Source organism: Magnolia sinica, chromosome 7 (assembly GCF_029962835.1).
Source record: "Magnolia sinica isolate HGM2019 chromosome 7, MsV1, whole genome shotgun sequence".
Classification (NCBI taxonomy): Eukaryota; Viridiplantae; Streptophyta; class Magnoliopsida; order Magnoliales; family Magnoliaceae; genus Magnolia; species Magnolia sinica.
In genome coordinates, this window is record NC_080579.1 from 9,005,175 (window position 1) to 9,021,676 (window position 16,502).

General features: G+C 39.1%; 1 protein-coding gene across 1 annotated transcript; it reads right to left on the bottom strand.

Moving 5' to 3' along the window:
• Positions 1–2,370: 2,370 nt before the first annotated feature.
• Positions 2,371–15,654, bottom strand: LOC131251006 (hydroxymethylglutaryl-CoA lyase, mitochondrial-like). Its single transcript, XM_058251441.1, has 9 exons — positions 15,492–15,654; positions 12,890–13,063; positions 12,052–12,247; positions 8,912–9,091; positions 6,969–7,049; positions 6,333–6,496; positions 5,445–5,581; positions 3,278–3,393; positions 2,371–2,792 (listed from the first exon to the last, which is right to left on the bottom strand). Exons 2-9 carry the CDS (start codon positions 13,054–13,056, stop codon positions 2,532–2,534), a joined length of 1,302 nt encoding a protein of 433 aa, XP_058107424.1. The 5' UTR covers positions 13,057–13,063; positions 15,492–15,654; the 3' UTR covers positions 2,371–2,531.
• Positions 15,655–16,502: the final 848 nt, after the last annotated feature.

Consider the following 16,502-nt stretch of genomic DNA (forward strand, 5'->3'; position numbering starts at 1 on the left):
GTCAACTAATCAAATAAAGCATAATTTTTGGTTCATGATAAATCTAATTTGAGACCATAATTTGGACAGTTTAGCTTGACTTTCTTGGCCCAAAATGCCAATATGGGACAGAGTTGGCAATTAGGAAGTAGCAACAGGGGGTCGCTACCTCTAACATGGAAAATCACTTAATGTGCATGAAATCTACCCCATCCATCAAGTGCATCACCCCTTGTTTGGCCTTATCTCCAAAATCCAGGTGATTCAACACTCAGGTGAGCCATCCTATAAAATTTTATTATTATTATTATTATTTTCTAAATTCATGTGGTATGGGCACCTGAGTTTTTCAATACTGTTATTTTTGGGTAATCCTTTCATCATGATGAGGCACATTAGATAAATGAATAGGGTGGCATATAAAAACCATGGTGGACCCTACACAAAACTAACGGTGAGCATTGCTTCGTAACTTTTTCCTAGAGGGTGGCCTACCTGAGTTCTAGATGGTCATGATTTTGGATTTCAAGGTGAACATGAGGCAGAGCACCTGATGGATCCATCAGGTGGATCTCATGAAAGTTCCTACCACAGTTCTTAGCAAATACCCAAATGTTTCCCATACAAGGGTGTTTCTTATCATAATTCATAGTCATAAATCCTGTCCTCAAATTTTTAGTTCAAAAATTTCTCAGGAGATTTTCAGATATTGAGGTTTTTCTTGGAATCTATAGAGGAAAATCTTATTCAATACAAGAATTACAAATATTTATTATAGATTAATAAGTAAATTCTACAAAAAAATTAATATATAAGTATATATGTATATATGTATATATAATGAATATTTAAAAAATTTAGACAAATTTAACATTAAAATCACGACAATTTCTCGATAAAATTGCTGCCAAGATTTTTGAAAATCTCAAGACGTTCACACAATAATATTGTTTCATAAATATTTTGTAAAAATAGCACAAGATTTTTCAAGATCTCGGGTTGAGATGGATGTGTTGTAAGACCAGGAAACAATAAGAATGAGATGAAATGGGCCCATGGATAGTCATAGTGACAAATCCCACTCTTGGCAATTTCTCGGCCTGAGTTATCAGGAGATTTTTTAATTTTGAGGTTTTTCTCGGTATATTATTGGCAAAATCTCCATGAAAATATAATTATTTAAAAATATTTATTGTAAATTAATAAATAAATTCAAAATTCACACACACATGCAGACATATTTACGTATCAAAAGTCCTTACACTTCTCCTTTTTTATTTTTTCAGGTTAATATCATGATAAAAAATGCTATACTTGAACATATGCCAATATTTTGAAAATCCTGCATTTTAATGATATTATCGTGAGATATTCAGAATCTTGACAATATTTGTCACACTAATCCTAGTAACGGGATATATTGATGGGTGCATATTGAAATGGTTCGTCATTTGCAACAAATATCGGAGACAGCACGATTCTCAATAGCAGCAACAGCAGCAGCAACAACAAAAAACCAGTGACAGCTCCAGAAAGGAAGACCTAGGACTTGAATTGAGGCAGTGAGCATGGATATAGTGACTTGGGAGTACTTCGCATATTAGAATTTGTAAAAGGCCACATAGGGCTGCAACTGGGGTTGGCATCAACCTGAACCCAATTGACCCAACCGTGAGTTCAGGTCAGGTTAAGATCCTCAGGTTGGAAAACACCAACCTAACTTGAGTTCGGTTTGGGTTCATGTTGAGCAAATTCATGTCTGGTTAGTTCATGCTGAGATAATCACATGTATTTGGGTTAGGTTAAGGTCAGATCGAGTTGGGCCTGGTACAGAGGACTCCGGGTTGGGTTTGAGTTGGATACTTTGGGTTAGAATTCGGGTCAGGTCGGGTTGCAGGTTGTGTCCTCTTGGGGTTGGGTTGGGCTCGGGTTGACCCACCAACCTGACCCAACAAACCCGAGTTGCACCCTTATGCCACATATCCAATTGGAAGGTATTTCATGAAGATAATCAGCATTTATCTTGGACTTCCCTTAGAATGCATATTCACCAACTCATTCCTGTATGACAGAGTCCTGCCCACACAGACCCATGCGGTGCCATTTCATTTGATCCAGACTATCAATCTGGTGGGTGTGGACAGCTAATGGTAGACTGGCTAACAAAGTGACCTGATCACTGGACCTTTTCCTATTGAGCGCATACCATCCACACTTTCCTTTTTTACTATCTTGATAGCCATGTATCGAACAATCAGGATAGTCCAGTGACTCTGAACTCAGTTCATATGAACTGTGGTCCACCAAATAGATGGTTTGGATCATCTGACGATACATCATTGTCTAACATGAACACAGTGAGAATAATCTTCCAATGATCTTTTCCACTGGTATCAGGAACTGTAGGATCATTTTATTCATATTTCCGTGAAATATATTAGTGACAAAATTCATTAGCTAGCCAAAGGGATAGCTAAGTCATTCATCAACGTGTTTATAACAATAGTAGACGCTCTTTCATGAGTCTAATGAAATGAAGGGTGATGATCGACTCACATTAGCTTTACATCTTGGGGGCATCTGCTTTGATTTTTGCCCAAAGCAACAGTGGTCTTTGAACCAGACTGGCAGCCCAGATGCTTGCAGATGAACTCTCCAGCTGACATGAGCTTGCTGAGATCAACATTGGTCTTTATGCCGAGCCCGTGAAGCATATACACGACATCCTCACTAGCGACATTGCCGGAGGCGCCCTTGGCGTACGGGCATCCGCCAAGGCCAGAAACAGACGAATCCACCGTGCTGATTCCCATCTGTTGATATGAAGAAAAATGATAGAGTTGAAGAGATTGCATGCATGAAGAAAAGGGTCTTGTGCCATTAAGAGATTAGAGAAAATATGCGAGTGCTCAATCAAGCCTCTTTTTTTTTTTCAGCCCAACAACCTCAACATGTAGGGCCATTCAAAGTCGTTCATATGGTGGAACCCCAAAATCTCTCAAGTGAAATGATCTTCACCATCCAATTTGGCCCCTATTAACTTTTGGACAATCAGTTGCCATTATCCATTTTCACAGGATGGCTAGGATCATCTAATAGGGGAGAGAATGACCCAGCACTTGATGGGTCCCACCAGAAAACAGCATGGGTTTCCAAAAGGTGTATCCAACCTTTACCAATGTTGGGTGGAACGAAAGGACATCACCTTTTCTCTCGGTCAAGCATCACATAATATCTCCCAGATTAAATGTTTATGTACTTGCTTTTTCTTCAAGAATTGCAAAGGGGGATCACTTACTTGGAGGGAGACGAGAATATTTGCAAGAGATTGCCCATATGTGTCATGAAAATGGACAGCAAGCTTCTCAACCGGGACAACATCCATCACTGCTTCGAGCATCGGGATAACAGTGCCTATGCACCACAGGTAAAAGGAATTAAAATAAAACATTAAAATTAAAATTTAAAAAAAAAAAAAGAAAAAAAAAAAAGGAGAATTTGCTGAGCACTGCTGGAGCTAAATAAATAAGGGCCTGTTTGATTTTTTCTAATTACCTGTAAATGCAATATATATGGGTAATTATTTCCTTTTACAATCGTTCGTTTTTGTGAGAAATTACGGCCTTGAAAATTGTGATAATTTTAATTGAATTTCATGTATTTGTACATGCAATAAATGTGGGGCCCATCGTGATGAATATATTATATCCATGCCGTCCATCCATTCCACAAGCTCATTTTAGGGCATGCTTCTAGAAATGAGGCAAATCCACAACTCCAATGGACCACAACACATGAAACAGTGGTGATAATGGACCTCAACCGTTGAAAGTTAATGACTTCCTAGGGCCCACACTAATGTTTATTTGTCATCCGACCTGTTCATAAGATTATACAGACATGGATAAAGGGAAAAAATCAGCTTGATCCAAAATTTCTATGGCCCCCTAGCAATTATTAACGGTAAGAGTTAATTTCCACTTTTTAATCTGATGTGGTTCACTTGCGCTTTAGATCTGTCTCATTTTTAGGCTCATACCCTAAATGAGCTGGCGGAATGGATGGAAGGCATGGATATGATCTATACATCACGGTAGGCCCCATAGTTTTTGCGCCCCAAATTTTTTCCTGGCACCCGAAATTTTAGCCCGTCAACATCAATCTTGGGATAAGAGAAGGAAATACAATGTAAATAATGATGACTATTTACAATGTATTTACATTGTAAAATAGAAATCAAAGAGGCTCTAAAGAGGCTTTGGGAAGGGCATATCTCCGGTTTGATTTAGGACGAAGGTTTGAAAGATTAGACACGTTTTAAGATGAGATGCCCTGTCCAAGTGCTTAGTCGTTTTATTTGCAATTTTCTCTAGGGGCTGTTCAGATTGGTGGAATCTTGTTTTCTACCAGGGAAGTCAAATTGTTTTCCTCAGATGTGACATTTTCCACTGTTTGTGAAAACAAAGTCAGCTGTGGGAATCGATTTCCATTTCCATGGTTTTCTTAAAAAAGGCTATTTCCATTTTCTTTTTAAAAAAAAAAAACTGTTAAGAGATTTCCACATTTTTGGAGATGGCTCACTCTTTCACCGTGAACCTTTTTGCATTTCCATGAAAATCATATGTGCAAAAACAAACAGGTTTAGTTGGATTCTTGTCCACAGATTTCCATCAGATGTGATGCGTCCTTTCCAAATCTACTTGTTTATTCGACCAATCCAAGTAGGATTATGGTAATCTAAAAGGCACAAAACCATACAGACATAGCTAAAACACTTCATTGAAGCCTAGAAACTGAAGCCTCAAGCTAAATTTTCTAACCATCACTCTGTTTCACCTACTTATGAGAGTTCTTCTATTTCAGTTTTATGTCTTATACCGCAAGTGGCTGGGAACAGCTGTGGGAGATGAGGCTGCAACAGATATTAGAAATACCCCACTTCAAAATTGAAGTTCGCTGCAACAATGGTACATCTAAATCTCTACCCCGAATTAGGATGGTGAAACCAGATTTGGTTACATCCAGAAGCACCTCAAGAAAAGGAGTTGGCAGGATGCTGTTGTGTCAAAATTTGTTTGTAGCATGTTACTGGAAACGAGGAAATATTTTTTCCATGGGAGAAAAGCAGAAAATTGATAAGCCGTCCCTTTGGTTTTTGGTTTTTTGCGCTGCCCGTAACACTTGGTCAGAACTCAGAAGTCAAGTACACAGACAAATTCAACCACAAGTCAATTTTGGGTTACTTCCAAATGCTACCTAATCGACTCTTCATTTAAACAAAATATTATTTCTAAGACACGGGAGTTTCCCAAAAACCCATAATAAAAGGCAACGCTCTTCTCCAATGGGCAGTATTTCTTGGGACAGATATTACTCTCCATTCTGCCAAGTTCTTGCTTTGTTTGATTACACACATAGCTGAAGAAACTAAAATCAAAATAAGAAAATCTGTTTGGAACCCTTACCAGGAGTACCCACACCAATAGTATCAGCAAGGGAGATTTCGAAGCAGCCCATATCGTAAAGCTCTTTAGCCACGTATGCAACTTTCGATGGAGGAACTACTCCTTCGACAGGACATCCGACAACACACGAGACATAGCTAACCATTTGAGTATCAAAAAGGCCGAATCAGTACCATGTAGTAAATAAAAGCATGCTTCACAAGCTATTGACTTCCAATGACATGTTCAGAACATGCAGCTTTGTTCAAGAAATAATGAGAAAAACACATAAAACTAGGGAGGATGTCAAAATAAAGAGGAAATATCAATGAAGATTGAAAAAAAAAAATCAGAAATGGAAAGGAGCAGGTGGTGCTCTTTAACAGCCAAGTTGGTTATCCAGCACACAATCTCCAAAGACATCACATGCATGTATGAGATGACCATTTGTTTGCTACACCCTACTGTGGGTTGGCTGTAGCTTACCCCAAAAAGCCAAACTGTTTAGGTGATCAATAGCCACCAATTGGAGTTTTGAATGTTGGAACTTGACAGTTAGAAAAGGTAAAACCAACAGCTGACTTCCAAGGGGCAAGAATTGACAAATCAGAAAGATCATCAACAGTTGTGATTTTGGGGGCATGGCCCATCCACACTGGAGCCACAGATGAACACTCCTAATCTTGTGCACATCTGCCACATGTACAGAGAGAGATTGCTTGATAACTAATAAGTTTTTAGCACATGATCTGTTCAAATTCAGAAATATATATCTCACAAAAGACACAATCCCTTGATTATTCAGTATACAAATTGGAAACTAAGGGTAAATAACAAAAAATACTGATCCATGAAACTACCAAACAGAAGAAAGAGCAGTGTTATAGGATATCAACAAGCAAGACGTACCCACGAACAGGAATGGAGTGTTTTCTGGCAGCAGCAGCAACATCACGATAACGAGCGAGGCTATCCTCAATACTGCAATTAATGTTAGACTTTGAAAAGGACTCAGAAGCTGACGCAAATACAGCAACTTCCTTGGCACCAGCTGCAACTGCAGCTTCAAAACCCTGGAGCAAGAAGTATCAACTCATCAACAGTTCAAATAAAATTGGCATGGTCTACATTTTAGATATGGGTCAGATGAGGAAAGTGATTACTTGCAAACATGCATCTCCAAATGCCAAACTCAAGCACCAACATGTACCAATGTAGTGCAAGATCCAGACCATTCAGCAGGTAGAGCCTATGGCGGTTATGCCTACGCCCAAAAATCAGGTAGGTCCCCTTATCATGCATCCCATGTTTAGGGAAAAAAAAAGAAAGAAAAAGTGACGGTTAAAAATATGATCAACAGCAGTCCACATTTGATGTGCATGCGTGGTCCAACAGATGAGTATACCAGCCTGATTTTTAGGCTAGGGAGCATTTGGCAAGGGACCAAAGATCGAATCTCACATGTGTCGGCACTTGCACTGCTTGCGTTTGGCATATGCAGAAGCAATTTTGTGATTAGCATCCATTTTACACAAGATTGCTTACTTTAAGGTTAGGTGTTAACACAGGAAACCTCACGCCCTCCACATTCCGAATTGTTCCCATCACATCCTTTGCATCTGCTAGCTGTAGATATTTTGTCAACACATGATTCAGAGATGTCCCATTTTGTAAGATAAATTTTAGAAATGGTAGGATGGTAACATAAACCACAAACATTAATAGCAAACATCTAATCGGAGGACAAGCACACCCATTTGGTGCACTGCATTCAAATTGGATTCACCGTTCACCGTGTGGGTCACACCACGGATGGACCAATGTCAACAAACCTCACAGATCTTCTGTGGTCAATACTAACTGTTACCAACTTTCCTTCCTATGCTCATTTGTATTTCACCAATCAAATTGTTAAGACAATACAACCTCTGAGTTCTATTTTATCCCTTGGTCAATCCATATAGAGAACCACCCAGTGAACAGTCTGATGGATCATGGACTGTTGGGCCACGTGTCCAATATGAGTGCAGTGCACCAGATAAGGAAATTAGTGCACTATGCTCAGGTCTGGCTTCCTGAAGTTAATAAGCAGAACCATAGAAACCTCATGCAATGCCCTCAAGTTATATGGGGAAATATAATTTTGCATGAGAAGTCTTTGACAGACCTACAGGACAACTAATAGTTATGCTAGATGAAATACAACACCAAACAGCACACATGCCAAGATTTAAAATGCACCACAAAAGGGGCCAGGCTAAATAAAAGATCAAGTTCTTCTTCCACGATTGAAAATGCACCAAACAAAAAGATCAAGGTTTTTTGTTCTTCTTTTTTGCATTGCTGTTCATTTGTGTTGGTTGGAAATACCTCATTTCAGAGACAAACTTTTTGTCACGTACGATGAATAATATTCCTGAACCCCCCAACAAAAAAAAAAAACAAAACAAGGAAAGCATTGAGAAAAGAGTCAAAGAGGATCAGATGCAAAGAGGCTTGACTCACCATCCCTAGCTAGGATATTGGCCATCTCATTTGCCTCTCTCATTTGACAATGAAAGCTTCCTAGAATTACTGACAATCAACTACAATCTCCATAGATCTAAATCTTCAGATCATGTGCATTTGGCAGCTTTCTAGAAGTCACCTTCTACTGCCAGAAAAAGAAGGCGTGAAAATTGGCAATGGTTCTCTTAACACCCTTACTTCCTGGGAAAGAGATGGAAAAGGAAACTGCCCCCATTTTACCAGGTAGATGGAAAAGTATTTCACTGAATGCAATGTGGAGAAAGCCTGCCCTTCAACTACACTGTTCGAATGAGTCACCACATGCTCCAAAATCCAAAATTGCTGCTCTTTTGTTTTTATATCGTATGTATTGAAGTTATGAATGCGTGGGCTGTATAGAAATACAGCCCATCTGGATGACTGTATGGATTGTACGCTTGTACGGTCCATCTTCTCTCTTTTCTCTAGAACTATGGTCCCTCATCTTGGGGGCATGTGTCAATTGTAATAAGTGAGGGGTAGTTTGGGTGTTTTTTGGTTTTTTAACTTTAAGTGAATAAAAGCAAGGGAGGTGGGGACGTCCAGCCCTAGCTTTCTTTTCTCTTTTCCCATTCCCTCCCTCCCTCCCTCCCTCTCAACGAGTTTGATCAAGCTAGTGTTCTCTCTCTCTTTCCTCTCTTCTTTCTCTTGCATCTTCTCACAAACTAAAATATGGGTATGAGAGATGACAGTCACAATGCTCTATGTTTTGTGTTATTTTAAACTATCAAAAATAAAATAAAATAAAAATCCATGGATCTCATGCTTCTCCTTTAATGTTCAGACAAAAGAGGCATCTCTAAAATCAAGCCTAGATTGTTCATCATATTTAGAAAAACTTTGCAGTTGAATGATAAAAACCCAAAAAGAAAAGTAACATGCTATTATAACACTGTACAACATTTCATAATAAATCAAAAGGACTCAAAGTCATATATTACCTGTGGCACCCATTTTGGTGAGACAAAGCTTGTAGCCTCAATAACAGCCAATCCAGCAGAAACCAGCCTTTGGATCAATTCTATCTTTACAGCCGTAGGTACAATATTCTTCTCATTTTGCAATCCATCTCTAGGTCCAACTTCCACAATCTTTACAAACCTTGGTATACCTCTTAAAAACTGTAGTTGCAAAACGAAATATTAAATTGTGCAGACAAGGTATCAAAAATGGGTTAATGATGAAGCAAGATGATGAATATATGTTAAGAAATTTAGAGAATTTAACTGAAACTAAACAAAGTAAAAAATTCTACCACCCACATAAATGAATTGATATAGTTCATTAATGACAGTTGCTGACGATTGGTGTTCATGAACAGAGTTGTGATTTATTGTGTCAGTCCATCTTATATCACTAAAATTGCACGAGAGGTTTGTAATATGCAAGTGTCAGGAAGTCCACTTTTGGAGAACCATACTTTTCAACCATTAAAAAGGTGATTTAGCAACACTTAATCCCAAATGCTAACTTCAAAGGAAACTTCGTCCCTTCATTGGTAACTGAACGATATGACAGCTCGCAAAAGGTGAATGTGATTTATCATATATAATGAACATGTGACAGATTGTTGGGTGGAAAGTGCCCCCTTCCCCTACTCGGATTCACTTTCCATGTGTCACATGATAAGACCTTCCGTTCTGTACCTTACCATTACCTTTAATAGGGCTCTCAAACCTTGAAATAATAAGAGCACAAAGAGAACCTGTATAAGCAACCTAACCAATATGACATCAAAATGAGAATATTCATTAACCAACACCAAGGGACAGATCAAATGACTATTATTGACAGTCTTTCAATTTACACCGAAGACATTTTCATTTTTCTCCCGAGTAGAAATGCAAATTAGGTTCAACAAAGGAATTTCCTTAGTTTCCTGAATGACCACTTTGTACACTCACATTTCTTCTAATGAACCCAATAGGATTTTTTTCTATAGTTTCTTATGCTTCTTCTTCTGATTTGTATGAAACCTATTCAGACAAGGGGACCGAAATAAGATGAGTGTCTTACTGATGCATAGCAACACACTCCTGCCCTTGCATCACTTGTCGAAAAGCTCATTGTGGTAGCTCAACAGCTTAGCTCATATTATTAACGCACTCACCAATCAGAATTACTAATAATGCAAAGGGGCGCTTGCTTGCAATAAAAGGTAAATGACTATGCAGGACCAAAAATCCTATGAGAGGGTCATCTCACCTGTAGGCCTACCTCTTGTTCGATCCTAGAGAGCCGCACACCACCACCTCTGATATCCTGTGGGTGAAATGACAATGACCAAGGTATCATTTCAACCACACTTCAGATATAGAAGCAGGCTGATCGAGCTTTTTGGAGAAATGGGGTTTGATCTGTATGTTGCCTAGCAGGAACCCTGTCCACCCTATGATGAAAAGGAAGCTTATTCTCCACTGAATGTTCAGCAGCCCCACTTCCACTTCTATGATAGGACTGGTAACCCCTGTGAGCATCTTGTTCACTTTGAACTAGAGCCCAGAGAATAAAGGCCATCCTCTTGGCCAAAATCTCTAAGGCAAGAAGCCCAACCAATTACGTCTCCGTACTCTATTATAAAAATCTGGACTGAGCCTATTTTGTTCTGAAAGCTCTAGTTGTTCCTCTCCCCCCAAATAGCCCAAAGAACTACTAGCAAACTCAGCCTCCACACCGTCCTCTTCTTCTTCCCAAATCTTTCCCCATGCCAAGCTAAAAGAAGGATGATAGAACTAATGCTTCTACAAGATTTCCCCAAATTACGCAGTCTGTAGGTATCTAGCAACTAATAAGAAGCAGCTAATGTCTCCATGCATTTGGTATCTAGCAACTAATAACACGCAGTCATGGGTCCTTACTCATGCCTCAATGGTAGACTCACATGAGTTTCAACACAAGGTCATGGGTTCGAGTACCCATTGTGGTGTGAGTGCGTGGGTGCGCAGGTGGAAGTGTGAGTGTGCGTGATAAAAAAAACACTAATAACACGTGAGAGAGTACCTGCCCAAAGCGTGCATGGGCCCGCACGCACCGATATTCCTCTAACAACATCTACCACGAATAGTCTAAACTAGGCACTAGTCAACAATGAGCAGCTTCCCTTGAGCTGAAACCAAGAACAACCAAGAAACCCCTACTAGATCCAACTAGGAATTTAGCATATAATAATGAGCAGCACTAATGTTTCCACAAGATTTCCCCTAATTAGGCAGTCTATAGGTATCTAGCAACTACTAATGAGCTGCACTAATGCTACCACACACTTAGTATCTAGCAACAAATAATGCGCACAACACGCACACGTACGTGCCCATGCCCACCCACAACTGCACCCGCACCAGCCCACACCCGCATACACACATGAAGACATAAAAGCCATAGACACAAGAAGACGTAAAGGCCTACAATTGAGCCGCTGCCCTAGTGTCGAGTGATGATGGACTAAATTATACACTTTGAGATTAGGTACTCAATCTTCATTCTTGCCAATCATAAAAAGGAAAAGCAACACCCTTAAGCAGGTGAAATTGAGGAATAAAATATAGTTACACGAGGTGTGAAGCAAAGCAATAACAGATTCGGGTGTGGGAGTGGGGAAGCGCACCTTTCAAAATGTTAGCAAGTATAAACAACAAGCAAGAGAGACCAAGAGCACGAGTCCGATGCACTTTTTTATTTGGGAGCAGCACATGGAAGGATTGTGCAACTAAGGAATAAATACTTTATAAAAAAAAAAAAAAAAAGTGGATTGATTGTGCATGTCCACTAAAAACATCATATTACAATATCATAATGCCAATCAAAGAAACAAAGTATTTGCATGGATGAATTTACTTTCCAGTGTTCTGGCCTCTCACCGTATTGGAAGATTGCGTCCAATTAAACACACTATTAAGTATTTTCTCTTGCATAGAGAAAGGAACAAGAGCTCAAGGGACATCTATCAATTATATATGTTTCCCTTCTATTCTAGATCATCAAGTGTTTCTAAACTAAGCTATAAACATAATGCCAAAACAAAAGCAAAGTCAAGCAAACATTCCACAATACTAAAACAACATATTGGAGGATTTTGGAGCACCTTATTTGTCAGATTTCTTATGTCCTTGTCATTGCATGTGCTATAGTGACATTCCTGCACATACAATGAATCACAAACATTGTCAAAAACCCTTTGACTCCTACCAAGGCACGTGGTCCTTGGACTTAATGGGTCTCCTCGGAACATGTCCCTTGTTTGTCTTCTCCATGCAAATGTCTCTCTTGTGTATTCTTCACTGCAGGGAATAATTAAAAAAAAAAAAAAATCATTAAATCCGTCTTCCTAAGCAACAACCAAACTGCTCAATCTAACAGATGAAAAACATGAAACGAAAATTAAAAATGGGAATGTAAATCATTGACATCAAAAGAGTAATTAAGGAAATAATTTAATAAAATCAGATTGGTACTTGGAATTCGTCTGAAATGAACTTTAATCACTTCTCTCTTTACTCTTTAAGATGTTTTCATGGTGCCCATGTGACCAAATCAAGATGCATATTTTATACAGTGGCAAAAGCAAGCATTTTCAGTTTAAAAACACTTTGAAAGACATGGTCTTTGGTCCCATACAGGTACAAATGATATTTTGATGTGAACAGCATAACAAGCTAGTGATAACTTATAAGTGGTAAGCATAAACCGAGCAGGTCTGTATTGCACAGTGAAAACATGTAGATGCCCCTAAAATCATGTCACTAAAATCATATTCATATTTTCCATTCTTATCAAAAAATACGATATAACTATCAAGATTAATGCAAGATACATATGCTAACCATTACAAAAAATGCAGTTAAAGAATATTCTCACTGACAGCAATAGAAATTTTAGTAGGCTGTGACAGAACAGTTTCAGCCTAAGGAAGACCTACTTACTTGCAACTGTTGGAAGAGCTGCAACTTCTTCCTTCAATCAAGCAATTTCCCATTTCTGCTTCATCAACTCTAGGCCTGCAAACACTAGAGGAGAACCTTTCAAGCCTACCAATTCCGTTCAAATTGGGCATCTTGTCAAGAGCAAGCGGTTCCTCTAAACTCGACATTGCGGAGCTGGAAGTCAAAAAGGAAAATTGGAGTAAATGTACATGACAAGCAAGTACTCCACAATAAACAATTGCACAAGGCCCTAGATGCCAGCATTATATCAATAACAGTGCATAAAGGATTGATGCATCTCAGACAAGAAGATTATCAACCTCGGTTCCAGAAATGCCAAAGGAAACTATATGAGGACAGGAATACAGGTGTCTTACACATGCTTACAAAGGTTAAAGCAACTAAGATTGTCATTCTTTCTTGATAGTTTACATAGAGATGTATCCTTAAAGGCATGTTTGAATGTCTGCCCAAATTAGGATTGGGGCAGATCCAGATCTTTTCTTAAATTGAACTTAAAAATCTTGCTATTAGTCTGGACCTAATCACAATATGTTTCTGGATGGACCTGAAGCATAGACACTGCAAACTTTGGTAGAAATGTATCAATTCTGCTCATATTAATTAGTCCACCCCAAGAGGCCTAAACAATTCAGCACCCATCTCAAGTGACAAAAAGATACCCCTAAGGTTCTCCTCACAACATTTTGAAGCACGGGCATTTAACCTGTTTGGACATGTGGACAAGAAATGAAAAGAAAAGGTAATGATTATTCAATGATTATTTCCATGATTCCCATGGATTCCATTTTGAGGGGTCCTGTTCAGCTAGCAAGTGGAAATCTCATATTCATGAGAAAAGATCAATCGTATCTTGTGCTAGAGACTTTGACTAAGGAAAAGGCTGATGATTGCTATGTCGAATCTGCTATCTTCTTTGCTATCCAAACAACACGTAAGGCCACATCAAATGAAAACCATTTTAATTTCCCTCCTTTTATTTTCTTATCCTGCTATCCAAACAGGCCTTAAGGCTGCACTTGGATTCAGAATGCAGTATTAAATTGAATTGTAGTAGTTAGTTCAAAAGACATCAAATGACCAAATATTGCCTTCCGGAGTATTCGGAATGAAGCAATAGCCCTTCAATTGCAGATAAATTCCCCTCATAGCTCAACTTGAAAGTAACGTAATCATGATCCGGACCTAGCTGCAGTCCCTTAATATGAGTACAAAGGCAGCTGCAATTTGGTCGCTGACAATTTTATTGAACTTATTATTGCAATTGAATTCAGTGTATCCAAAAGCAGCAGTCCATATCCAAATTCGGAGACATTGAGAAGACCCCTTTTCTCCAAGTTTTCCTAAGATTAGTCCCTCCAATTTGGTTGCTCACATCTTGCATATCCACATGGAAGGAAACCCAAAAACAGATATTATTGCACAGAATTATCGGAAATGTGGAGTCATGTCACCACTCCCAAAATCATTGTCACGTGTATCTGTAAAGCCAATGCACTTTGTTGTACAAACAGGGGAATGAGAGCAGGAAATGCCAGCCATGGGTTGGAGTCATTCAGTCGAGTGCCATTAGAGAAAGAGGAATCATTTGCTTCCCTGCCAGAGTATGATGATCATTTCACATGCACACAGCTGTTGTACACACGGCACACATGTAGCTCAATCCAAAGTGTCCAAATATTGTTCCATAGCATCCCATGGCATTCCTTACATTTTAGGCCACTGACTATTTTCTGTGTAACTATCCACTTGATGGCCACCAACTAACAGCTAGGACCATCCATTCGGTGTGAATTTTGGGTTAGTAGGAGTGTATAACTCACCTTTGGTGCAGCACACAATTTGGTTGGTTTGAATTCAGGTACAAATCAGCCATGTATAAAACAGCTCAATGCACACATATGGATCATCGAAATCAACCAAGAGTATCAAGTACTTCCTCTAAGAAATACACAAAGGAGCTTTGCATAACCTTTTCCACTGCTTACCTCAAAACTACTCGAATCATACAAGTAAAAGATCATGAAACGCTGTTCAATCTATAATCAATAAGGCTGCATTGGGACGAACAAGTGAATTACATTGCGAAGATTCAGCTCAATCAAGAAGAAACCAACAAAAGTCCACAAAATTTCCTATCACTCATCACGACAAAGCAGTTCTCAAATTGCAGCTACTCACCATTAAAGCCCAACTCAAAAGTAACATAATCGCAATTTGGAGCCCATATCTTCCACATAAAAATAACATAATCATGATTTGAAGCCCATATCCTCGACATGAATATGATAAAGAAGGAGATTACAATCTTAGACTAACAATCATGATTCAATTCAATAACACATCCAAACATGCCCTTACATAATAATATTGAAATCAACTCAAGAGAGAGAAAGATTCATAGCTAAAACCACAAGGAACAAACCCTAGAAAGATGTATAAAAATCAAAACTATAATCAATTGAATATTCTCCTTTTCCTCTTTCTACATCAATTGAAACCCTAGAATCTCGGAAAATGGAAATTCGCAGCAGAAAAAAGAGAGGAGAGAAGTAAGGAGTGGGGAATTCATTGAACTGACCTGGAATTGAGAAGGGGCTTGATATCGATGCAGATTGGGGGAAGAGAGGGAGAATAAAAGAGGGGCAAAACGGGAAGACAGAGGAGTAGGTGAGAGAGAGAAGGGTAGAAAATGATATAACGTGAGAAGGGGAGTTGTTTTGAAAGGGTTTGGTAGACGAACCGTCTCTCTATTCTCTCTCTCTTTCTCTCTCTCTCTCTCTAAATAGACAGAAAGGGAAGGGAGGTTGGTCGGTAATTTTCGGTTGGAGGGGCAGGAATTCGGCGATTAATCGGGTTCCGATAAATCGGGACTTCGGCACAGAAGGGACGCGGGTTCGCAGGAAGTTCCTGCGCTGGAAGAGGATTGGCTGGTGTACTACACACCACCGATCTGGCTAGTGTGTTGACGTTGGAAACGGATTGGCTACTCCCCGGTCGGTGCTCTGTGGACCCCACTGTGATTTATGTTTTTCATCCATGCCTTTCATATATTTTTCTAGATAATTTTAATGCAAGAGACCAAAAACTAAGTATATAACAATCTCAAGTGGACCACATTACCGGAAACAGTGTTGAATAAATGTCAACCATTAAAAAAAATTTAGGGCCATGAAAGTTTTGGATCAAGCTGATCTTTGTTTTTTTCCCTTCATCTATGTCTGTATGACCTAATCAAAATATTGGATGTCAAATAACCAATAAAGTACGCCTTAGGAGGATTTTAATGGTGGATATCGAATCACTATTGTTTTCCCATTGTGTGGTCCACCTGATATTTATATCCACCTCATTTTAATATCAGGCCACAAAATAATCTGTAAAAATAGATGAACGGCATGGATGAAATATATACATCATGGTGGGCCCACAGAGCACCGACCATCAGCCACTGGGCTAGTGGCAGGGGAGTAGCCAATCCGAGCCCGTTGACGTTGCCAAATTCCGTCGGTCCCATCGTGAGGTATGCGTTACATCCAAACCGTCCGTCCATTTGGCAAGCTCATATTAAGGATTGGAACTAAAAATAAGA

Excerpts from the sequence above, each read along its gene's own strand:
- LOC131251006 (XM_058251441.1), bottom strand. The coding sequence starts at position 13,056 with ATGTCGAGTTTAGAGGAACCGCTTGCTCTTGACAAGATGCCCAATTTG. Across the intron at positions 12,248-12,889 it reads AGCTCTTCCAACAGTTGCAA|TGAAGAATACACAAGAGAGA; the intron begins GTAAGTAGGTCT and ends TATTCCCTGCAG. Across the intron at positions 9,092-12,051 it reads TAAGAAATCTGACAAATAAG|TTTTTAAGAGGTATACCAAG; the intron begins GTGCTCCAAAAT and ends TTGCAACTACAG.